The following is a 24,917-nucleotide window of genomic DNA, read 5'->3' on the forward strand; positions in this document are numbered from 1 at the left end:
TCTCTTTCTGTGTTTCTGCTTTGTGCTGTTTGCTTGTGAGCCGTCTGCCCTTTCCAGCCTGTTTCCTTCCGTTCCAATTGGCCCTTTTACAAAGGGGGTCTCACCCAGATTCTTTTGTAGAAATCATGCTAAGAGACCAAATATTAAGTTTATCAATGTAATCTTCTATGCGAGTGAATAGTAAGGCCATTCCACTGGAGGAAATCAGCTGTTTGGAACCGAAGCCCAAAGAAGCCGCGAGCGTTTCCTCCTGATTTTACATATTTATCTTTCTATTATAACTTCTACTCCTCTCCCTGTTGGGTGTTTGGAGTTGGCCTCCTTGAGTAAAGTTTGTAACCACTGCTTCTCCTCACAACTTCAACAGGGCAATGTGTGTAAATGGCCAAGATAAGAAGTCCAAGTGGGAGATACGTCCTTAGACTAGACTCTTTGTTTGTGTGTGCTCAGAATTATAAACAGGAGGTGATATGTTTGAGGAGAATAGGACGTTCTGAGGAGTATGTTTGTCAGACATAACACACTAGTCAGGTGAAAAAAGATTTCCTCTCACACTTCATTTTTTTCCCTTCTTTCTCCGCATGACTCTGTGAGACTTTGAGTCTTTGTTACTCATTTCATAAATGATAATCCATGTTGAAAAAACCCTGAACCTTTCTAGTTTTGTTGGCCTGTTCTTCTTTGAAGCTGTAGAAATCAGTAGACCCAAATAGTACCCAAATGGGTCGTGTGATGGAACATTTTGCAGCCCTCTTTCTAAAAGTGATTACATTTACAGTTTCTCTGGACTTTTAAAACCACCAGAAGGAAATGACGTCATGAGGTTTCCACTTGAAAAATATGAAAGGGTACCTAGTTGAAAATGTCGTTCTCCAATTGTAGATTCTGAATCTGTTTCACTTTCCAACAAAATTGGCTTTTTGAAAGCTTCTGTACCAAGTTCAGAGTCAAAGTAATTTTATAATGCTGCTTAAATTGCATGAGCAAACCCCAAAAATTGTGCATGCTAATGCAAGTACACTGTTTTTTACTGGTGTGAAAGTGGTGAGGACTGCCCTATTTAAATTATTTTGCGTCTGTTACTAGCTGTTAACGAAAAATGAGGTTTGGATTTGGAGGTCTTGGTGGAGGATACAAGTAAACGTACTGGTGAACTCCAGCAGAGAAATGGCATGATAATCTTAATGCTGGATTAGTGTATTTTACAATGCAGTGGTGTGTGTTTGCCCCCTAAACATAATGATTAGTTGGACCACCCTTAGCAGCAACAACTCATCTTTGCAGAATTATTGTCATTCAGCCACATTGGAGGCTTTACCAGCATGAAACACCTTTGTAAGGTCATGCTTCAGCATCTCAATAGGCCACTCTTTATTTTTCTTCAGCCATTCAAAGGGGGACTTGCTGGTGGGTTTTGGATCATTGTTCTTCTGCAGAACCCAAGCTGGTGTCACGACCAGCTGGCAGGATGTTCTCCTTCAGGGTTTTTTGGTAGCCAGCAGAATTAATGGTTCCATTTACCACAGCAAGTCTTTCAGGTCCTGAAGCAGAAACACAGCGCCAGACCATCACACTACCACCACCATTTTTCACTGTTGGAATGATGTCCTTTTTCTGACATGCGGCATTACTTTTACCCCAAATGTAATGCCACACACATCAGTTCAAAACGGGATCTCTGCATACAACTTAAAATGTGATATTATCTTCCATTCTTGTACTTTCTCTTTTTAAATATTGTCGGAACTGAATTTTGTTTTGTTTTGCCATAAATTATTAAAGCCACAGGGTTCAAAGCGAGTGAGACAATTAGCTTATAGATACTCAGATAATTGCACAGCCAAGTGAAATTCCCGCCATTGCACTAAGGCACACCCAAATTGACAGGGCCACATGGTACTAACTACGATGGTCTGTTGGAATGATCCAGATGCAATGCCGTTCCAGCAGCTCTAAAATTGCATTGCTGGATAGACGATATGTTACTATTTTCATTTCTGACAGTCCAAATACGTTGACCGGCGTTGTGTGAAGCCTCGGGTAAAGCTGTGGTTTGTACCTGCCTTCTAAGCGTGGCGAGAATAGATGCAGAAACACCGACCGCCGATAGTTGCAGGGTTTGATAAATCACTTTGAAGATATGATTAGATTGCATTTTCTTCTCCCAGTGGTTAATTGGATCTGATACAGTATATCTGCATATTCATGAAGTAGGGTTGGGCGATATATTTCATGTATCGGTATACCGTTATAGATTCTTCCAATGATAAAAAAATTACTTATACAGGTATAAATGATAAAAGTTACAATGGAATACATAGCATAATTCAATTCACAGTAGCACATGTCCAAAAGGGGTTGGAAAAAGTAACTCTTTATTATATATTATACATTTATTATATTTATTCACTTCCTGTATTCCAAATGTGATTTATTTATTTAATTTTTTTTTGTAAGGTAGTGTAACCATATACTGACGTAATGGTGATTTTCGCAACCATCATAGATAATGATCATAAATATAACAATCAAAATGGTGATAAATAATAATAGAGATGATCTTCTTTCTCTTTTGACCTTTCCCTTCAGGGTTCACCACAGCAGTCTTCTGCATCTGTCTCTCTCACACCAACTACCCTCATGTCCTCCTTCACTACATCCATAAACCTCCTCTTTGGTCTTCCTCTATGCCTCCTACCTGGCAGCATCCTTCTATCAATATATTCACTATCTCTCCTCTGACTTTATCTCCAAGGCATCGAACATGTCATGTCCAAACTGGGACATCATAGCCATAACACTAGATCAGGCATTTTATGAGCCGGTGCCTTTTTCCTGCATAGAATCCAGCAATCATTCCGAATAACTGTGTACACACCATGACTCAGCTTCCCACAGTAAGCTAATTAGCCGCATGGCAATGCCAGTGCCAATGTAAGACTTGTCAGACAGTGGCAAACGCTGTATAAACATGACCTTGCCCCCAGCGCACACAGCATCCTTTACGGCATGCTTGGATGAGTGTGCGTGTGTGGAACAATTCATCATCAGTGATCTTGGGCTTAGCAATTGTGTCACGAGTGGAAGCCGTTATAGCTGCAACTATAGTTTCTTCCATTTGAGCCGTGATCACTTGGCCAACTACTTTGGTATATGAACATGCTCCTATCCGTATAATGGTTGAGCGTAACGTCCTATTCTTTCATGTTGCATTCAAGCTTTCCTGTGGGGTTTGCCATCTTAACTACTTTGGATTAGTTATGGGATTAATGAGGAATGTTTGCTCCATTAACTGCTTCACGCCACCCGAGATGGTGTTCTGAATGAACCCTAAGATAAATCATGTGGTGGACAAATTACAGTGATGTCACCAGACTCTACCATCACTTCCAGTTGTCACTAAGTATGCTTTCCCCAGTCAGTGTATTAGCAGTGAACATGTTCTTCATCTCTCTCCAGTCCCTGAAAGCAACTAAAGTCTGTGGTGTTGCCTAATGCTAATGGCATGCTTTTTAAAGCATATTGTACATCTATTTTGAGTTACAGCCATATGTTTGGATGGTTTGGAATGGTAAACCCTGATCTGGTTCGTGTTCCACCGTGGATGCATGGTGATAGCTTTGTCAGCTACGTAAAAATGTGTGATATCTTACCAGCATGATACAGCGCAGCAAAGAAAAATGCGACATAGTACCTTGTTTATTCATAAACAAGAAATCCAAGCGGCTTTATTCAGCCTCCCCACCACCACCGCCCCCAACCATAATCCCTGGTATTTGGAAAATGGTGTCTGTTTTGTTCTGGGATACTGTTTTCTTTTTGTCACACTGATATGATTAGCAATCATAATCCATGGAATTCCGAAATATAGGATTTGTGTTGGTTTCCCTTCAAATAGTCAATTCTCAGGTCCGTCACTGATCTTCAGTTGACTTTCACCAAGGATAGAGTCTGTAAACTGCCTTCATTTGACAAACATGTCCACACAATTCAAAAGTCACAACAGGACGTGCAATTTTTGGCTCAACATGCATGGAGGACGTACAAAAAATATCTGAACATGCATTGGCGGCACTAATTAGTTATGTGGGTTTGCTAATGTGGAACACGACACATACAGAAGTATGCCAGTGCAAGGTACGGACGAGTACCTAAAAAAACTGGTAGGACAAAGAACCTTTACACCTCTGTGTATTTCTTGCGGGTTTTGTTTTTTTTCATGTAGACCAGCCGTGAGCGCCCATACAACTGGTTGTGGCCTAGGCTTAAGTCTGCAGGCTTGTGGTTCCAGATGTTTGGTCCTAAAGAGGGTTAAAGGTTTAAGAAAGAGGCACATATTGACAGTCATGCCTGTCTTCTACTCTGAGCAGCTGAGCTTTGCTCTCTCATTAAGAGGATCACTTCTCAATATTCATCCCTGCTCGACCGTGGACTTTAAGTGCAAAAATGGAACCTATAGAGGATTATGTTCTGCTCGTCATACTGTGCATACTGTATATTGACAAAGCTTCTCTGGTATTGATGATTCTCACTGCCATGTACTCAGGAGTTGAGTGGATGCTTAGTCATCAGGCCTATTTTCATCTCACTGTGGGATATGAAAATCCATCTGATCTTAAAGCCTGTAGTATATCACGGAGCGCGGCTTGGAACATACCACATACCACAAGCATTATATCCAGCCGGCTTTTGAGTACGAAAACTGCACTGTGGGTAATGAGCACAGTTTTATTTATGACACACTAGGATACACAAACGGGTGGCAGATAGCTTATTTGTCCTTATTTTGAAGGACGGTCATGTGATGTGCGTTCTTGTGTTTCGTGTGTGGACAATGTCTGTTTACGGCTAAGATGAAAATAAAAATGCTCGTCTTATTTTTTCCCACTCAGAACCTGCACATTGTAAAACATTTGTTACATTAAACCTGAGTCGCACGCATAGTACAACCACACGAGCGTGCTAAACTAAGTTAACCCCCGCTCGCTTCCATTCACGCTACGTGTTTAGGTCAAGGAGGGGCTGTTTGGTGTTTGAATCCGCTGCGATTGAGCTATCCGTTGGGAAACTACTTCCTCACATAAAAGTTCCTTCTCACGACGACAACATTCATTCGCATTATGTCAATCTGTAAATGCAGAAATTCTAGGGCCCTAGTTTGGTACCAGTATGTTGGAGTTTCTGAAAATGACTTTTTCCTGTGCCCAAAGTTTGCTACCTCAGAGAATCTGGGCCAAGCTAATGGGACTGCTGCCAGTACTTGGCTGGACGAGTGTATGTACAGTATGTACAACTCATGCTGCTGTAGTATATGTCATTGTTTTAAACCAACAACTTTGTCTCCCCCCACCAAAGTGCTCTCAGGTGATGTGGCCAAGAATTATTTTAGCTGACGGGCACAAGCTGTCTGTATTAGTCATTCTGAAATCACATGGCTGTCTATATGGTTATGGTTATGTGGAAATAGGGCCTGCTGGGACACTGTTAAAACCTGAGCTTAACTTTTCCTTTATGCATCACGAGGCATGTTCATTGTCCTCTTTAGAAGAAGCATTTTGTTTGTAAGGAGTCTGAAGTAATATCGATTTACTGAACAATTTGACCTTTGGTAGTAAGGGGGGTTTAATTGGGTGCAGCAATGGTCAGCAATCACTCCAGGGCGTCGGGTCAGGACAGCAATTCTGTTCAGGCGAGTGCAGTAGCAATGAGGAACGTCCACATCCAGATTTATGGCTGCTTTATTTATTTGGATCACATGTCACATCACAGGTAGGTGGGTGCGCATGGGGGCATGCGAGTGTACATGTGTGGGTGTGGTTTGTTTATAGACACACACAGCTATACATAGCATCAACCACGAAGTCCGTGTGGACACATCAACGCCCGGAGCTAAACAGTTACCGTGACATCAACTCCCAAAGCTAGCAGCTACCCTGATGCGTTCAAGTACCTGACCAGCGTAGTAATTCCGAGCCACGCTCGCACACGTCAGCCTGAAATAAACCAGAACAGAACAGGGTAGAACAAGGAGTCTTTTGTACAGCCGCCCTCAAATTTGTTAAACAAATTTGACAATTTGGTGTCATCAATGTCCTGAGGTAAGGCTGGTAGCTTGACAAGACGAACAACTGGCCGCATGTACGTCCGGTCTTTCACTTGAATTACGGCTGTCCTCACTCGGCCTTCTGCTCCAGGAACGACAGTCTTCACTGTCCCTATTTGCCAGAGGGCTCTTGGGTCTTTCTGATCTACAATGAGGATGACTGTGCTGACGGTAATGTCATCACTCTCCGTCTTCCACTTCTGTCGGGCTTGAAGGTGGGAAGGAAGTGCTGAATGTTTCCAGAAGTGATCGGCTAGAATCTGAGAATGACGCCACCTTTTCCGACTCAGCAGTTCTGTTGCAGGGTAGATCACTTGAGGGAGTGATGAGTCCGGCCGCCCCATCAACAGGCAGCTGGGCGTGATTGGATCAGGGTCAGCAAGGTCAGAGGATACAAAACCCAAGGGCCTTGAATTGAGGATCCTTCTATTTCAATTAGAACAAAACACGTCCTCTGGCACTCTCTGGGCTACCAAAGTAGTATGCAGGGCATTCTTGACAGATCTCACTTCTTGTTCCCAGGAACCGGCAAAGCGTGGAGCATTAGGTGGGTTTGAATTTGAAACGGATCTGTTCAGCTGCGAGTCGGTCCTTGATTGCAGGTTCTAGGGCACTGAAGACTTCATGCAATTCTTTATTTCCTCCTTTAAAATTGGTGCCCTGGTCCGAGAGTAGTTCATAGGGCTTGTCTCTGAGAGCAACGAAGCTCCTCCTCTCTGTGCGTCGTCCCACTTTAATAATCATTGGTCCGAAACAATCAACACCAGTGGAATAGAAGGCGGGTCGACGTAGCCGCAAACTGGAGGGGGGTATATCAGCCCTCCTTGGTGCCTGTGGGCGGCTTCTCCACTTTCTACAGTCCATGCAGTAATGCTGGTGCTTCTTGACTGCTTCTCTGCCTTGCAGTATCCAGTACCCAACACGTATCAGACCTGATGACTGGTCATGTTCAGGAGCTAGGGTTACCAGTCTACTGTTTACCCATTTTGAGCAGGGATACTTCTGGGAAACTCCTTTATTTGGGTGTGCCTGAGGAGGGTCAGCTCTGCTTCATGGTAGTCTGCAGCAGTGGGTGGTGTGTTGTCAGCCGCCCCATCCAACTTCTGCGTGGTTGCCTCCAGAAGCTCTTGAAATGTTCTAAACTGAAGGATGTCAGGTATTGCTGAATCGATTGAGCTGACTGTCAAGCCACAAAACATAGCATTCCTCTGCTTCTTCCAGGACTGGACTGGGTGGTGATTCAGGCCACTGGTCAGACGGTTTTAGAAGAAAGGGGGGTCCATGACCCCATTCCAAGTTGATGCAGCATTCCGACAAGTGCACGAACTTTGAGAGCGAATGACTTAAAGGCCTTAATATCTCCCATCCTGATGTTGGGCCCATCCATCAACATGGAAATCCGCTTTAGCGCCAGCTGCTGTGGTTGGCCATATACATCTCAGTGAGCGCCCTCATGGTGTCCGCAAATGGCTGTGGACTGTTGCTGTAGGGGTCCGCAATGAGCAACATTTGAGATGATCCATGAGGATTTGGAACTTGAAGTGCTCTGGAGCATCATATGGAAGTAAATTGTCCAAGGCCAATTTCAGTCTTGCAAATTCACAAGGGTTTTCTGACTTAAAGTCTGGGATGGTTGGTTTCGGTCCACGGTAGAAGTCGAAAGCTGGCATTCGGCCATCTGGAGTGGTGGAAGGGTATGAAGGATATGGCGGGTCAGGTGGGTATCTCTCCTCCCTTTGCCGATTGTCATGTCCATAAACAGCGGTGTTATAATCATCTAGGTGACCTCTATAATCCGGAGGGTTTCGTGCCCATAGTAGCGGCTTTCGTGACGGGCTCTTGGTCGCTGCAGTAAGGATAACTTGGGTGGCGTGGAGTATAAGGATGATGATATTGGTTGTCACGGCTACAGGGGGGTTGTGATAACGCTTGTCGTCCTCTTCATAGCTTCAGCGATGCTTGACATAAGACTGACTAGGTGCAACTTTAGGCCAAGGTTGTTGGCCATAGTTAGACTGGGGGTGAGTTTTACTAGGTGGTGAGCTGTCTTGGTCGTCGTGGTGACGCAGCTCTTGGCACTCTTTTTGTGTAGCTCATCTCAAATTTGTCTTGCGAGCAAGGAGTTGAAATGCCAGATGTGACTTGTGACTCGGTGTGCCTGATTCCTGCAAACACTGTCTGAGGTCCTCAACAAAGTCACTTTGGTTGCCTTGTCAGGGCTCTACATTAAAAACCAAAATGACTTGCCCATAGGGAATCCTTAAGGTGAGAACTACTTGCCCGAACTTGCCCCATGTAAAATGAAAAGACTGCCATAATGATATCATGTAATTTTTTGTGGCATCACATGAGAATCTCAAATAAATCAAATAATAAAATAAATAATACTGTAGCGTTGCGTGTGTGTTGTATTCCGGGCTGTAGTTTCATGCATGGACGCTGGGGGGCAGTCATGTTCAGCTCACGGTCTTGGAGCGGGCGTTTTGGGACCAAAGAAGAGGAACGAGAGGGAAAAAAGGAGAAGTTCGGTTGCCGTGCGCCCAGCTAGTTAGTTAAGTCTGCAACAGGCCAGTAAGTTGTTTTTCATGCTGCCTTGGAAATAAAAAACCATGCAACGATAGAGGTTCATCACTTTTTGCTGTTTCCTTCAGAATTAGACGATGTTGGCAGCGACGCCATGATGGATGTTTTCGTAGTCAAACGATCGCTGATTGGTTGATTGCGAACAACGGTGTGGGTAAAACGCGGACTGTGGATTACGGACCGCGGTCTAAATAAACGATTCTGATTGGTCCATTGCAAGGATTGCTTTGCAAATTACCACCGGAATTACGCAGTCCGTGTTTTACCAACACCCAACAAGAACCGCTTTAAAAAAAACTCTTGGCAGTATGGAATGCCAAAGTGCACTTGCCCGATGGGAATATCACTGATTAGATTTACTTGCCCAAATTTTGTTTTAACTTGCCCCAGGCCATCGGTACATCGTTATTGTCGAGCCCTGCTTGTGGAGGTGAAGGAGCATCGTTGTTCACCAGTGGATTAATGAGTGGCTGACGTGGGCCTTGATGACCACTAGATGGCGTCGGCTTGCTGGCGATTGCCAGTGTGGTGAATATTTCCTCCATTTGGGGTCTGGACTGTGTTTGAGTCCTTGTGGAGGCTGCTGGGACACTGTGGATCATGTCTGAAAGACGTTGGAGATGTCTCCGCAGCTGGTCATTTTCTTCTCTCATGCTCTGGATCAATCTAATAATTTCTCGTGAAGACATTCATCTGGCTCTCGCTCATCATCACCAGGAAAGTGGCACCTCATAGGGTCACTGACCTCGTAGTCCTGAAGATGTGACGGCAGTTGTCTTACTCTTTGTGGGCGGTCCACACCTCTGGGCTCCCTCTCCTGTGGCCTGGACATGATGACTGAAGTGGTTGTTTCTATCCGGCTCGAAGGACCAAAAAATTGTAGTAAGGGGGGTTTCATTGGCCTTTATTATTATTTCCTAATTACAGTGGAACCTTGTTGACAAAGACAGCGAAATGGTAGCAAGATACACTTGGATTCCCCCTTTGTGTTTTGCTATGAGTTATTTATATAACTATATACACATGCAACTTTATTTGCCTGTATTGTGGGTTATTTCACAGTCGTGATGAGAAGAAAAGCAGGGACTTCTGGTTTAACTGTTGGCAGAGTCAACTGCTGGTGACACAGCGGACTCCCGGTTTCTGTTTCTGTTCTGTTGGCTCGCAGCATTTCTTTGCTTCACAAGGTCTGACTAGAGAAAAACCCACGAATACGTCATACCTTATCAAATAAAGAAATGAAAGGTCTTCATCGAAGACCTGATTGTTCCCAAAAAAACAATGTGGCAGTAAAACTCCACACGAACACCACCTTCTTATTTTGCCATAAATTATTTACTGAATTCAAGAGTGCTTCTCACCTCAATAACCCAAATTCTATTGTGAAGTTTACCGAAAAACATGCTAACCAAGTGTCCACTGTATTAGCAAGCAGGCTGCTAACAAGAGTGTTTTCTGATAAAAAAAAAAATACATTAAGAAGGCAGTTGAAATGAAGCAGTGTATTAATAACACCACAAGACTTGGATCACATTGTACGCTAACCGGAGAATGCACACAAACGGGCAAAATTTTACATTATACTTTTTTACATTGACTGAAAAATGCTAGTTGAGGCGAGGTTCCACTGCATTATTAAAGCCGCGAGAAACTTCTTTCACCGTGCCTCCTCAGTGCGTGAAATATTGTCTGATGGATGATCACTATTGAAATCGCCAGCAAAAAATCCTGATCAGAGTATCCCTTCTAATTTGAATATTGTCAAACATGTGGTCTATCCACTATGTTAAACGTAGTGTTTGCATTATCCTATCCCGGAGTTTGTTTTGCCTTTTGAGTCCACCCCCATGTGGTGTTGCTATGCTAAATCACGGCTTTTAAGGTGCCTGTTATAGCCTGTTTTCACTTAACGCTATCAAACATTCTAGATGCACCCTTTTAAATGTAAACACCCACATCATTTTCTCTTCTTTAGAGCTTCCAGGGTCAATAAGCTTGGTAACTGTGCATGTACGCAGCCTGATGTAATACATCCCTTACACACAGATTAGTTTTCTCCATCAGGGATTGTCTCTCTTTATCCTATAGTGCCCATGCACATATACAATTTCAGGAACAGAGGAATCAACTAGAGGAATTTGATCTCACAGAAACCTTTGCATAAAGAAGTTTTTTGTGTAAGCTGTTGAATTTGACTGGCATCAAGAGGAGCATGTTTTAATTTAAGACCTCGTTTTACACTTTTTTTGGCAACATTAACAAAACACGCAGCTAAGGGGAATTTGAAGACTAACAATGAAGATACCAGATACCCGGCTCGTGTTCTGTTCTTGCTCCTTCACGTACCTGGAGCATCAAATCACATGATCTCACCGTCTCAATAACAGTTTGCTTGCACAGTAGGAAGGGTTGCTGAGTGCTTCACACACATACACACTACATTGTTGTTTGCTGTGCAATTTATTGTGTTGGCGTGTACTTTTATTTTCGGACATGTTGGACAATCATTTTTTGTCGTCCAGAAATGAGGCTTACGTCACATAACCTAATTTACTCATGAGTCACTTTACAGTCCCGTATGCTATTCACCAGAATGTAACAGCCCTATGAGACATGCACACGGAGTCGGTAAATGAATAAGTGACTACACCCCTCCATGATTTGAACACCTCTTGTCACATCGGACTGAGCAATTATTTCCTCTTTTTGTTGTAGCGCTGTCTACAAACCACTCTCTGTGTGTGCATCTTTAGTTCCTGTTGTGCGGATATCATTCTCACAACTCTAAACCAGTAATGATTTTTCAGTGTCTTAATCAACTTTTGTTTTCAGAGCTTGATGCTGATGTGGCAACAGTAGTCCTGACTAAAGGGACTGAAGTGAAAAGAATTGCAGGTAGTAGGACTGGAATCGCATATTTCAACTGACTGTCTTAACTGCAGGCAGCTTGGTGGTGGTTGTTGATTTTTCATGCAATATAAATCACTTCTAACTGAACATGTTTAAGCTTAGGCTTTATTACTTTCATCTTCCTTTCATTTTATCACTGTGTCTGTGTTCATTCCATGTCCATGGGTGGCTATGTAATAACAACCTTAATTTGAGTGTTGGAATTATCAGTGTCACATTATTTATTCAATCTGCTGGGCGTAGGTGCACTAATCTGTCTTTCTCCTCCTTGTCCTTCTGTGCCGTCAGACACAGATTGTTCTCAAATGCGGCTAACTGACCCTTTTGTTTTTCAGAGCTGGAAGCGGATACCTCTGTAGGACGAATAGTAGGCTCAGGTACATCTGCAGCTCTACCGAGTGAACCCTTCCTTACCTATCCTTATTGTTTCTCTGTCAATCAAGAACTGAAAAATATTTTTTTTACTAAAACTAATCAAACAGCCACATTAAGGTGGGAAAAAAATGTCCACGTCTTCACTATTAGCAAACCCTCAATACCAGTTTAAGAATAAGCCCGGAATGAAAGAATTGTGATGTAACACTGCCCTCTGCTGTCATGGTTAAGTAGCTGCATAATGGAATGCTGGTGCATTCACCATATTGGATTTTAAATGCCTTTATTTGCCACCCTGCGTTATGCTTCTCAACAGAAACATAATGCATACACACTCACATTTGTCCTCCTTCCTGCTTTGGTAAATGTCCTCAGCCTCCAGGGCATTGCTTGGATCCTTCCCTAATGAGCTGTCATGCGTTCCCATTTTGCTTGTCTTTATCTTCTTCAGCTTCTCTGTGAAGACGAGCTCCACCACCACAGGCGTAATACTCTGCTCTTTCTACTTCCCACTAATGCTTATCTTGATAGACATTGTCTCCTCTCGTACTCTGTGGTCTCTGCATTGAACAGAACCCAACTTTTTGAACGTTAAGCATCACTAGAAACTAGTGACTGTCTAGTGTCCCACCAAGGGAACCACAGAAATGTCTGACACAGGTCAGTTTTATATGGATCATTTACAAATGTTGTCTGATGGTAACTTTACTAGTACAACTTAACCATTTTCATTTATTTTAAATGTGTTTTTGATCAACATCTTTTATGGTACATACAGTAATCCCTCGTTGATTATCGACATTTATTGGTTTCAGACCTGACAGTGATGCGTGAATTTCCACAAAGTAGGATTCCTTCTTTAAAAATGGTATGTTTTGTAGTTATGGCATAGAAAACCTGCTTACAATTTTCAAAATAATTAACATTATGAGAGCCCTCTAGACATGAACTAACACCCATATAGTTGCCTTTACATATTCCCCCATATAGTAGACACACTACAGTACAGACTAGTGCTTGCGCACGTTTCTATACATGTATTCCCTTGGGGAGGTGAGTGCTGGGTGGACAGGAAGTGACATCCAAGATTCAGAGTTGAGTTTTAGCCCGGCGTTTGCCTTTTGTGAGATAATTTAAACCTCCAATAAACATCTAAAACCGCTCTAGTAACTTTTACAATCATATTACCCTGGAAAGAACATTTCATATCATTTTAAAAGTCATCTAAGACAAAACTGGGGCCCGTGTGTCACAGAAAATGTGTTCTGGTGAACAGAATGGGTGGCGTAGATGTGACATCGGGGGTTTGGGGTCGAGTTTTCGAGTGTTGTGTGTTATGGCTGGAACAGCTGCCTGTGTTGGTATTGTGCTTGTTTTATGATTATTTAAACCGGCAATAAAAGCCTGTTGTTGCGGCAATCAAGTTTCACTGAACCATTACTGGCACCAAGTGACTAATATAGAATACACCATTCACAATTTAAATTGTCTGCATAAATCTTATTTCTTATAGTTGTTTATAGGATCAATTTAGCCAAATACTTAATTTAGCCAAAAACAACATACAATTTGCTTAAAAAAGCAATTTTTTTAACAAATAGGCCGATTTATTAAATAACCGCAATAGATTGACTCCGCAAAATCCAAACCACGATGTAGCGAGGGACGACTGTATACAGTATCATAAACAATGGTCGATGTGGCCATGTAAGACCATGTATAGCTCCTGAATACGTTCTCATCACTTCATAAATACGGGGTGTCCGAAAAATGTATACACACTACAAGAGTCATTATGTATTTGGTGTCTTTTTAGACTTCATCAAATGTCAATAACAATGGCAGCCAGACTAAACTTTAAACAAAGGAGAGTCATCCGCCAGGATGTTGGAAAGTACACATACAATGTTTCATTTGATATCCCATCCCTGGAAATGAAGTTTGAAAACCAATGATGCCTGTAGATCTTCTTGCATTTTCTTTTCATGTTTTGGCCTTCATGATAATGCAAAATGTAATACGTTTTTGGACACCACTGTATTCCCATCATTCTGTGCCTCTTGTCTTTTAAATGGCTTTCCCCTCTTCAACACCATAGCAGGCACCTATTGGCTGCCGCTTTGGTTGTCCATAGGTGATCGCTAACGTTTTTATTCCTCACTTTACTTTAGACTCAACAGATTATTTTGGCTGGCTTCTCCCTAACCTTTGCTTGTTTGTCTCAACCCTTTAATTCCAGTTCCTCTGTGTGTAAAAGTAATTATGTACACCTACACACATAGACAATGTGTTAAATGGTAATCAAACCAGTGTGAATTAACCCAACATGCTATATTTTCACTTTGCCTTCAACCTAAAAACCCTTTTTTGTCTTTCTCTTTCAGTGTTCGATAATCAGGGCTTTTTGCTGCAGCTAGAGACAAAATTGTGAGTATATTTTTTGTCTTATTTTTTATGAATGCATTACACAGCGCTTTTAAGTAGCTCACTGATGGGGAGATTGCCTTCAATTTGTCATGTTAAGAACATCCAAATTCGCAGTTAGACCTTAGTTGTGACAATTAGTAGGGATGCTCCGATCAAGGTTTTATGCTGCCGATTTCGATACTGATCATCCATTAGAGAGACGACATTGGCCGGTACTGATCACATTGATTATCTGTAGATTTTTCACTTTACTTATCGGTATTGGACAGGGGCGCAGAAAAAAATTGACTTAATTCTGCGATTGGCTGGCAACCAGTCCAGGGTGTACCCTGGACAGCTGGGATAGGCTCCAGCATAGTTGCAACCCTAGTGAGGCCCATAGTGTCGGATTGTCTTTTTTTGAGACATAATGAGGCGCAGAAAACCATTTAATTGGCGGACAAGTGGCATAGAAAATGATTTACACGTCAATGCCACCTCTGTCCACCAGAGGGAGCGATAGGACCCAGTTCCCAGAGCGAAGCTGAAGTCATTTCAGCGCCCCAATGGATGCATAGCTCAGACTCAATGCCTAATGGGAAAACTTTAGAATGTAGTGTTTTTCATTTGAAACTCATATTAGGACATGTTTGTATGTTTTTGAAGTATACCTTTGGACGATGTATTACTGTTAGTAAAGTGTTCTTGGTAACATTACACTGTGAGTCAGACTGTTATGTTATGTTATGTAATGACCTCCTGCGTTTTCCAGTATGTTGGCAAGCTAGTTGTGAGTGCACTGATAGCTCGCGATTGGTTCCTGCCGAAGAAAGAGCTAACAATTAGAAATAGTTCTGAAGTAAAAGAGATGTCACAAGATTAGAATTTAGCCGTAAATTAGCCGCACCCCTGCAGGTTCTAAGTTTAAGAAAAAAATAGCAGTTTATACAGCGGAATTTATGGTATCCTTATTCCGTGTAGCAGCCCATGAGGCACACAATGCATCTTTTGCAGCATGCAGCGTTGCTCCAGAGTGGCTGTGAACTTGCAAATGTTTGTCAACCAGACAGTGTATGTCTATGGTATCTGGATTGAGTATAATTTGCTGGTTTAGGCTCCAGCACCCCCCGCTACCATTGTGAGGATAAGCGGTAGAAAATGAATGAATGACTGAATGAATGAATGGTTAAAGTGCCATCTCCCTGAGCTCCACAAGCACACAGGCAATAATCATAAGCAGCTATCACCACCATGGCTCACAGGCTGTGTCTGTCGACACGTTCCAGACCGTAAAAACACTTTGTCAGTCCATACTATCAGTTGTTATCACATCGGCTCATTGTGTCTTGTGGGGCTTCTTACAATGCTGTGTTATTAATATGGACATCTACCATTTTACCTTTCTGTTTAGCATTAACATTGTGTACATTTTAAGCAAGCGCACCTTGGTCAAGTTGCTGTTTCTGCCAACTGTGGCATGTCGGGCCTCCTTCTCCTCTTCTCTGTTTATTTGAACTAGATTCATGGAATAAAGTTGTTTACGATTATGTTGCTAATCTAGCGGTTCTAGCTTTAGCCCTGCTGTCGTGATTATTTGTACAAGGCCTCCTCTGCTTCGTCTCGCCACACACAGGTGATATCCTGAGCGCTCGCTGACTTCCTAAGCATCACTCAAGAAGATTGTTTGACAAGCTTGGTTTTGAGTGTTATCGCTGTGGGTTTGATTAATCCCTGCTTCTGCTCTTTTCATGGACAGGCCACCAGAGTTGGCATACAAGTACGGCAATCTCAGTGAGGGAGCATGCAAGCCAGGATATGCAGCGGCGAAGATGACAACCATATATCCAAAGTGAGCAGGATTACCTTTTTCATTTACACGCAATCACATTGGAGTGTAGAGATGTTCTTTTCTTTTGATTTTGAAATTTCAGAGCTCTGCAAATAAAAAATTTGATGGCGTGTCATGAGGGGGGAGAGATACAGAGCTAGATGATGTCACCTCTGAAGACAAGTGTGCCTCAAGCGTTTTGTGATAGAAACAGAGAAACCCCCACATTCTTGTGCAATCTTCCCCAGTTTCAGTCATGCTTCTATCATCTTGTTCCCAACCACAAAAACTCGACTGTTGTCCTCATGCTCCCCCATTGGCACAAAAGAACCATTGTTATTTGAATACAAGGTCCCCCATCTTTCTCCTATCAAATTCTGGATCTTCACAGGCTTTCTCTGTGAACTACACCAACCAACTTCCTGTCCGTCGTACCATGACTCATCACCCACTTCCTTGTATCCAGCCTACACAGAGAATACTCCCCGGCCCTCTCTGATGTCATTGGCTCTTTTGATTTCTCGGGGTCCTCTTATTTGTTGCCCGTCGCAGTCAATCTATAGGACATTGTCCCGCGAGGCGCTAGGAGCACATTCTGGCCCGTGGGACTTCCTTCCAGTACAGCAATATCCAGTATGCCAAATTGACCCGTTGCCTGAAGATGTGAAATTTTTTGCACTGGAACTATAATGGTTTACTCGAACATTTGATGGGATAAAACTGAGGCCCTATCCATACGAGAACTTGTTTTTGTCGGATAAGTAAATAGTCTCATCCAGAGGGGAATGGATCACTGGGTGAAAATGATGGAAACAAACACGCAGACACCAAAACTTAAAAAAGAAAAAAGAATACTTGTGCATAAAGTGTCTACCTTATGTAGACTTACGACAAAGTAGAATTGCCTCAGCAAATAATTCAAGTAAGTCAACAAAATATCAGGAGAATGTTGACAGCAGTCAATCATGCCATTTGAACTATTCAGATGTTATTATGTTGGCTTGTCACCAACGCTTGCATGTGGTCATGTGACGCCGCCTGACGCCGATTTTCAGACAGTAGATGTTTGCTTGTTCTCACTGAAACGACATCAGATTTTTCCACTCTGGAATACCGTTTCAGGTCACGCAGAATGGTGTGGAATAGGTACAGATTCTGGAAGATCTAGAAAGTTTTCTGTGCAGGTTATTGTGTGTAGCTGCTCTACAGGAGTCCAAAACTCAATACAAAGGATTGAAAAAATAGCATAATGGGTCCCCTTTAACAATCTGGCGAAGTCTCCTCCTCCCGGTGGAGGGAGGGAAAGGGAGGGGGGACAGGGGACGGGGGTATTGCAGATTTGGCCGACATAATCTTGATACTTTTTTTTTTGTTTGGCTGAGAGATAGATAGACTTCCTTTATTGTCATTGCACAATAACACAGCAGTGAAATTGCCAACAAAATGTATATAAGTATAATAATAATAATGTGGAGAATTAAATAGATTACCTCAAATATGAACAACAATGTACAGCGTAAACAGTAAATTGCACAGATAATTTAAATAATTTTGAATAAATAATAATTTAAAGTTTTGCATGTGCGTGTGGGCAGGTAGAGGGGCTTATTTGGCATTGAGCCGTCTGATGGCCAGGGGAAAGTAGCTGTCTCTAAACCTGGTTGTTCTACAGCGGATGCTGCAGAGCCTTCTCCCCTCAGAGTAGATCCGATGGGCTCTTGATACGCAGCGGCTGTTTGCTATGTCCTTAATGGGGGTGGGGGCGTTGTACCAATGGTCACTCTCTGCACTCTTATCAAGATTGGGTGTCTATTTAAGCTTGTGTGTGGTTGAATCGACACAACCGTGCATATTTTGGTGTCTTTGCAAGGTAACAGGATAAATATTTTGACGGTGCAATTTTGATGGTGACCCTGCGGAGAAAACAGATCAATCAACATGTTCCAGTTGGTGTTGTGTCAATAGGTGTGCCGGGTTAGGGAGGAAAAAAATGACTTAACCTCCAATAGCGAGGTTTCGGGTCTCTCCTAATCATTTTTTGTTTTCTTAATGTTTGTCTTCTGACACTCCTGCTTTCTACAATCCAATTAATTTTCCACAGCTACCCCTCTCTCCGCTTTACCCCAAACGGTATAGACTGGAGTCCTTTATCAAGTGTTACCAGTGAACTTCCAAGTGGCACGGTTATGAAAATATTGCCAGTGAGAGATGGATTTAGCAGAGGAAATGAAGACAATGCGTTTTAGCCTTTTGGCTGTTTTGCAAGCCCTCATTATTTGACAACAAGCAGTCGCCTGTCTGCTTGGTCAGTGACGGACTGGACTGTTGGTCAGGGCTCAGTGACTTGCATTAATCTCTGTGCTTTGCTTTGAAGCCAGAGGATAATGAGGCTATCTAAAGACATATTAGGGTACATGGAAAGGAAACCAGGTGGAAGTAAAACTGGAAGGCCTCCACCTATTTCTGCCATGTTTGGTCAGTATGCTGCTGATATTTCTTCTGAAACCGTGGCAGTGTTCTAGTAGCAAGCGGTCTAGGGTTAGATTCCTTCTGAGAAATAAAGGGAAGGTCATAATTTTTTTGTTGTCATTCTGATAATTCAGACTTTTGTTGTCATCTGCACAAACAATACCAATATAAACACCTGAGACGAGTGAAGCATACCGGAAAACGGTGCCATAATGGTACCGATGGTCGTAACCAGACCAAAAAACTTAAGTAAATATTGGGAAAAAAAAACATAAAACAAAAAAATCAGATGGGAGAATCCTTGCAAATTGTCCCACACAACCTTTGTTTTTTTTCAGTGCACGACCCTTAGTGGAAAAAGTTTGGACATCCTTGATTTAGTTATTGAATTTCTACTGTATGAATTTGAAGAAAAGCTTTGCCACTTCATCCGTGCCAACATCTGAAAAGAGATGTATAGATTCTGTCCGTCTCCCTTGGTGTCACCACACCTTAGCATGAGGTCAAATAAACACACATCCATCCTGCAGCCCCAATCGAAGAGATGACATGCATTTCAGCAGTCAGGTCATGGGTGTGACTCTCAGGAAATGGCTTTCTTTTGATTTTTTCCAGCATCAATTTGTCATTTGAGAGGGATATATACAGACACACAGGATGGGGAAGAAGGGATGCTGGAGTTTAGAGGTCGCGGAGTATTAAAACATTGGCCCCAAGTATTTTTTGTAGCTGTCGAGAAAATACAGTATTTATTTGCTTTCTTTCACCGTGCTGTCACTCTTTACGGGCCAGACAAGTGTGTTTGGATTGATGCGCGTTAGAATAAATGATACTTATTGGATGTTTGTTTTTGCAGTGGTTTGTGTGGACTACTCAACTCTTCTCTTCTGTCTTACTAAAGGTTCATGAAAGTGGCACCCATGTTTCTTGACCCCAACTTCAAACGGCTCTCAAAAGTCAGCAGTTATTTGCCTCCGTTTGGATTCAAAACACAAGGTAAGAAATAGTTTTTGTATACTTGATTTTTTTCGTTTGTCGTCAAGGCAGACCAATGATAAAAATCAGCGACAGTGATGCTGTTTATGTTTAATCGCCCGATTTAGATGGATGAGTTTAACATTTGCAAGAAGAGTTGACCTAATGTGTTGCCTATCTATGTACTGATCACTTGACTGAAATACATGAAACGCTTCAGATACAATACCACTTCACAATGGGATATGGGAACGTAGGAGATAACATTCTACAAGCTTCCATGATGTACTTCAAAGCGTTGGTGCAGCAGTGAATGTTACCTTTGTGCTCTGTGAAGTGTTTTCTGTCACACACACAGATGCCCTCACTGCCGCACTCGTTATCAATAGTCCACGCTCTGGGTAAGCTTTACACCTGCTTTCTGTTTTCTCTACGGGCTACCATAGCAGCAAGGTTTTCCTTTTATTGGTGCTCATGTGGAGAGGTGATATGTGTCTTGAATAGACCGACACAAAAGTTTCTATGTAGGGAGCATAAACATGGATGAGATAGGCGCTTTCAGTTGTCAATGTGGTCTTTGAAACTTTGAACAGTTAGGGTTGATCCATAATATTTTCACACTAAATACCACAGTATTCAGTGTCAAAATGCGGTTGTGTGTACTCGCACAGTAAAAGCTTAATCGCATTTGCAGCTTGACGAAATGCATCATCTAGCTGCATCCATTTTTTTTTAGTGCCATGAAGTTTAATTTGTACTTTGTATGTTTTGAATGCAAAATTCCCATGCCATGCCTCATTACCGACTTTTTAAATACAGGTTTTGCCATTATTAGAGCCTTATAGGCATGAAATAACACCCCTATAGTAATCTTTACACATCAATTATTTTGAAAGGCTGAGATGATTTTTTTCTGAATGGTGCCCGGACTCTCCTTTAGAGAGAAGGTGAGGAGCACGGTCATCTGAGAGGAACTTGGAGTAGAACCGCTGCTCCTTCGCATTGAGAGGAGCCGGATGAGGTGGCAGCAGTTCCTCTCCAAGAATTGTAGATTGTATTTTCCAACCTTGCAACCTTTTCTTACTTGCGACCATAATTACAAAACGTCAGTTGTGGAAAATTAGTCTCACGCAGATGCCGCACAGAGGGGCGTGGTAGCAAAAGTGAAGTCATTTTGCCGGGCAGCACAGTGCAGACCTTGCTGATGCATCAAGCATTAACCAAGCTTTAGGTTGCTGCCCCTGTGACCCGACCTCGGATACGCGGTAGAAGATGGATGGATATTTTTTGTTAACACCACATTGCACAGGCTGCAGGATCACTGCAGGGACACAAGAAACAGCTGCAGGATAGAATGCTACAGACCAAACTAATTGGCCTCAAATTTACTTATTCATTACTTATTTATAAGAAAGTGTTTCAAACAGAGTGAGGGGTGGGGGGGACAAAGTAAGAAGCCAAAAAATGTCCACTTCCACACTGAATGGGAGGTTAAAAAAGTTTCACTTTGTCATGTTGGACATGCCATAGCGCAACTCTTAAGGTTGCACTGCTGTTGATGTGCACGGGTCAGAATAAAGTCATAAACGAGCATCACTCTGTGTGACTGTGGGAACGCTCTGTGCCCCCGTTTGCAGTCAAGGCAGAGGTTTAGCTTGCTATGATGTGCATAATAATAATATTATGATGACAATAATTAATGGCAACATGGAAAGACGGAATGTATGATCCTATCATGAGGGCATTTCTTGAGGTTTCTTTTTATCACTGCAGTGAATGAATACATACACAATGAATATATAGTGTGTAGGGGGCCATGAGGGGCCAAAAGAGAGAGAAAAAGTTAAGAGATGCAGATTGCCAATACATTACACAAGCCGTTCACTTTGGCAAACAAGCCAAATGATTAACCTGCTGAAGGGAAGAGAGCAAAGCAAAAGGCCATTGTTTGGGTGTGGTGTCGATGTCTGGCATCAAGCATCACCCTGAGCAGCATAAACACATCGCTGAGGACCACACCTGAATCCGAGTGGGTGAAAAATGACAAATCTCAATGAGTAGGATGACATGATAGCTAACTGTTGTAAGCACCCAATGTAAACATTTCAGTCGAGTATGTTCCGTGGCACAGGCAAAGACTAAAAGCTACATGTTCACAAAGGGTCTCCACACTAGTCTTCAATGACAAAAATCTTCATCACGCAACATATAAACACAGACACAGTGCTGGGAAGAGCGCAGCCTAAACAATATAAAAACATCAAGTCATCTGAGAATGGTATTTCATAAGGCTTGCGTTGTTGTAAACTTTCTGACGCAACTATGATTGTGATGAAGGAAATATTAGTAGGCCATTGTTTGTTCAATTGAATCCAACTATGTTGAAGAATATGCAATAATATTGTTCTTGTCTATATAGCAATGCTTTAATGCCCATTGTACATTGTTTATTGGTTCACTGCAAAAAAAGTTTTACATTCATTCATTTTCTACCGCTTATCCTCATGAGGGTCGCAGGCGTGCTAGAGCCTATCACAGCTGTTTTCGGGCGAGAGGCAGTGTACACCCTTGACTGGTTGCCAGCCAATTGGAGGACACTCACATTCATACCTATGGACAATTTGGAGTCGCCAAGTAACCGTGCATGTTTTTGGAGTATGGGAGGAAACTGGAGAAAGCAGAATCGAACTCGGGTCTTCTCGCTGTTTGGCCTGCGCGCTAACCACTAGTTCACCATGCAGCCTATAAACTCTACAACTACAATTTAAAAATAGCATGATTTATGTGTGGGCTGGAATAATTGTGTGAAACTGTGATTTATGAGGAGATTTACACGAAAAAAAGGGAAGTCACTATTATGAGAAACAAATGCATTGCAATTGATAATTACTAATAGTCGGAATATTGGGAAAACATTACAAAATAAAAGCTGTGCAATGAAATATGCAATATTTTAAATATTGTGATTACAAAAACAAAGCAAGGACAAACTAAAAAGTGTAATGTAAAAAGGAAACGTTCATACCAATAATAGGCACAATGTTGCTCCCTACACCTGATTTCCATGACTTCAAGTAGGACCTACCTATTCTGATATTACGGGTGAAAGAATTTCAAGTATGAGTCTCCTAAACAAGGCGAGGAGAAGCGGTAATATATGTAACGTCTAAAGCCGGAACCGTGACTCTTACAGAACACAACGTTGAACATGGCAGGAATGTACACTATGACTAAACATCCCCATTCTTCACCCTGCGATCACAGGGGTTCTCGCCATGCAGGGAGATGAGCTCAATATCTCCCACTTCACCGGGAGAATGTGCTTGTTTGAAAACAGCATTCCTCGCTAAGTGTTTTTTATGGGAGAGTTTCTTCATGCAGACGCATACCATTTAGAAAGCTTCTTGTCTCGTTCTTCCAGGTTCACTATTCTATTTTCCCCCTTCAATAGTTCCAGTGCCACCATTTCCGAAAGTTGATTTTGTCACACCTTATCTGTCAGGTGTTCTCTGCGCCAAGTCAGCTACTTTTATCTACCTGTGGTGGAAGTGTATGTGAAATCCTTGATGTGTTATGTGATTCTTTTGAAGCACTTTTCACTGTTAGGAACTTTCAGGTATACTCTACTGTTTGTTTTTGCATTCTTGGCAGTCGTCTCTTTATTCCGCAGAAAGAATCATTGACAGCATTTTAACCACCACCAAAAATTTTGGACTTGGAGATGAGTTGGACAGGTAATTTCATACTCAACTGGATGTCAAAAGGAAGTCAGTGTTTGCATTTGGTTTGGGATCACCAATTCTTAACCTGTCTGCCTTTCAGTCTCAGCTGTAAAAAATGTATCATTGTGGGCAATGGAGGCATCCTCTCTGACAAGTCGCTGGGTTCCCGTATAGACGACTATGATGTTGTGGTCAGGTGAGACATGAGTTTTGCTGAAGACACTAAGATGAATTACTGCAGATTTTTCTCAATAAACAACGGAACGCATGAATCTTCTTAGGTTTTTTTCTAAAACCCATTTTCCCATATTGTATTCACTTTGTTGCAGGTTGAATGAAGCCCCGGTGGCTGGCTACAGCAAGGACGTAGGGACCAAAACTACAATGAGAATTACCTATCCAGAGGGAGCTATTCAGAAGCCTGAACATTATGAAAAGGACTCGCTTTTTGTTTTTTCTGCTTTCAAACCACTGGACTTCAAGTGGCTTCGGCAGATGGTCTTCAAGGAGAGACTGGTAAGAACTTTCTTATCACTGTGTCTGTGGTGGGACAGGTTTGCTCACACGTTCTTAAGTTCTGTACACCTACAAGTTTCCCCTACCATTGTTAGGTTGCGCTCCTACTTTCAACGGACATTGTTCATGTTTTAGTTTACATGCTAGTAATTTTACCACTTAACTCAGACATTTTTCCAAAAACTATTGGCCATCATTGGCCACAATATTGTGGTCTGTGGCTATATAAAAATGGAATCCATTTTCTGTACCACCTATCTTCACGAGGGTCGCAGGCATGCTGGAGCCTACCCCAGCTGTCTTCGGGCGAGAGGCGGGGTACACCCTGGACTGGTGGCCAGCCAATCACAGGGCACATATAGACAAACAACCATTCACACTCACATTCATACCTATGGACAATTGTGGCCAATTAACCTAGCATGTTTTTGGAATGTGGGAGGAAACCGGAGTACCCGGAGAAAACCCACGCATGCACGGCAAGAACATGTAAACTCCACACAGAGATGCCTGGGCGGGGAATCGAACCCGGGTCTCCTAGCCTGTGCGCTAACCACCCACAGTGCAGCCACCTCTTAATATTTATAATGACCTTTTCATGCTTGGCATCCTGGTATAGCATTCCCACTTTTTTTGTGTGGCTATTGGTGCTTGTCTGTTTTTGTCAGCCTCCAACCCCCCCTCCCCAAAGGGTGCTCAGTTGCTCAAGTATGTAAAATCATGCCAGTCTTATTATTGCGATTGTATGTAGCGTACTGGGATGTGACAGTACACCACACACAATCTGTCCACCAACAGAGACCTGACTCAGTACCTGGGCTGACCTGTGAGAGGCAGCAATGTGCCGCAGTGTACCCAGTCTGCCGGAAAATCACATCAAATCAATAATAAGAAGCTAGACGAGCTGTCTATTTTTATAAAGCTTACAAGAAACAACCAGTTGAGTATTTGTTCCAATTCAGCTGCTACAACTTCTTTCCTTCCATCTTCTTCATTCGCACCTGATCGGCTCTTGTTTCGTCATTCCAAG

General features: G+C 42.5%; 1 protein-coding gene across 1 annotated transcript in view; it reads left to right on the forward strand.

Annotated features, from left to right (window-relative positions):
• st3gal3b (ST3 beta-galactoside alpha-2,3-sialyltransferase 3b) overlaps window positions 1–24,917 on the forward strand; it is a 49,816-nt gene that overhangs the window by 5,513 nt on the left and 19,386 nt on the right. Inside the window, exons 3-10 of the mRNA XM_058065989.2 lie at window positions 11,519–11,581; window positions 11,932–11,973; window positions 14,356–14,398; window positions 16,134–16,226; window positions 19,576–19,670; window positions 23,320–23,383; window positions 23,472–23,567; window positions 23,701–23,887. Of these exons, the coding sequence (XP_057921972.1) occupies window positions 11,519–11,581; window positions 11,932–11,973; window positions 14,356–14,398; window positions 16,134–16,226; window positions 19,576–19,670; window positions 23,320–23,383; window positions 23,472–23,567; window positions 23,701–23,887 (683 nt within the window). The remainder of the gene's footprint in view (window positions 1–11,518; window positions 11,582–11,931; window positions 11,974–14,355; window positions 14,399–16,133; window positions 16,227–19,575; window positions 19,671–23,319; window positions 23,384–23,471; window positions 23,568–23,700; window positions 23,888–24,917) is intronic.

Source organism: Doryrhamphus excisus, linkage group LG6, assembly GCF_037039965.1.
Source record: "Doryrhamphus excisus strain RoL-2023G ecotype Guam linkage group LG6, RoL_Dexc_Guam_v1.1, whole genome shotgun sequence".
Lineage (NCBI taxonomy): Eukaryota > Metazoa > Chordata > Actinopteri > Syngnathiformes > Syngnathidae > Doryrhamphus > Doryrhamphus excisus.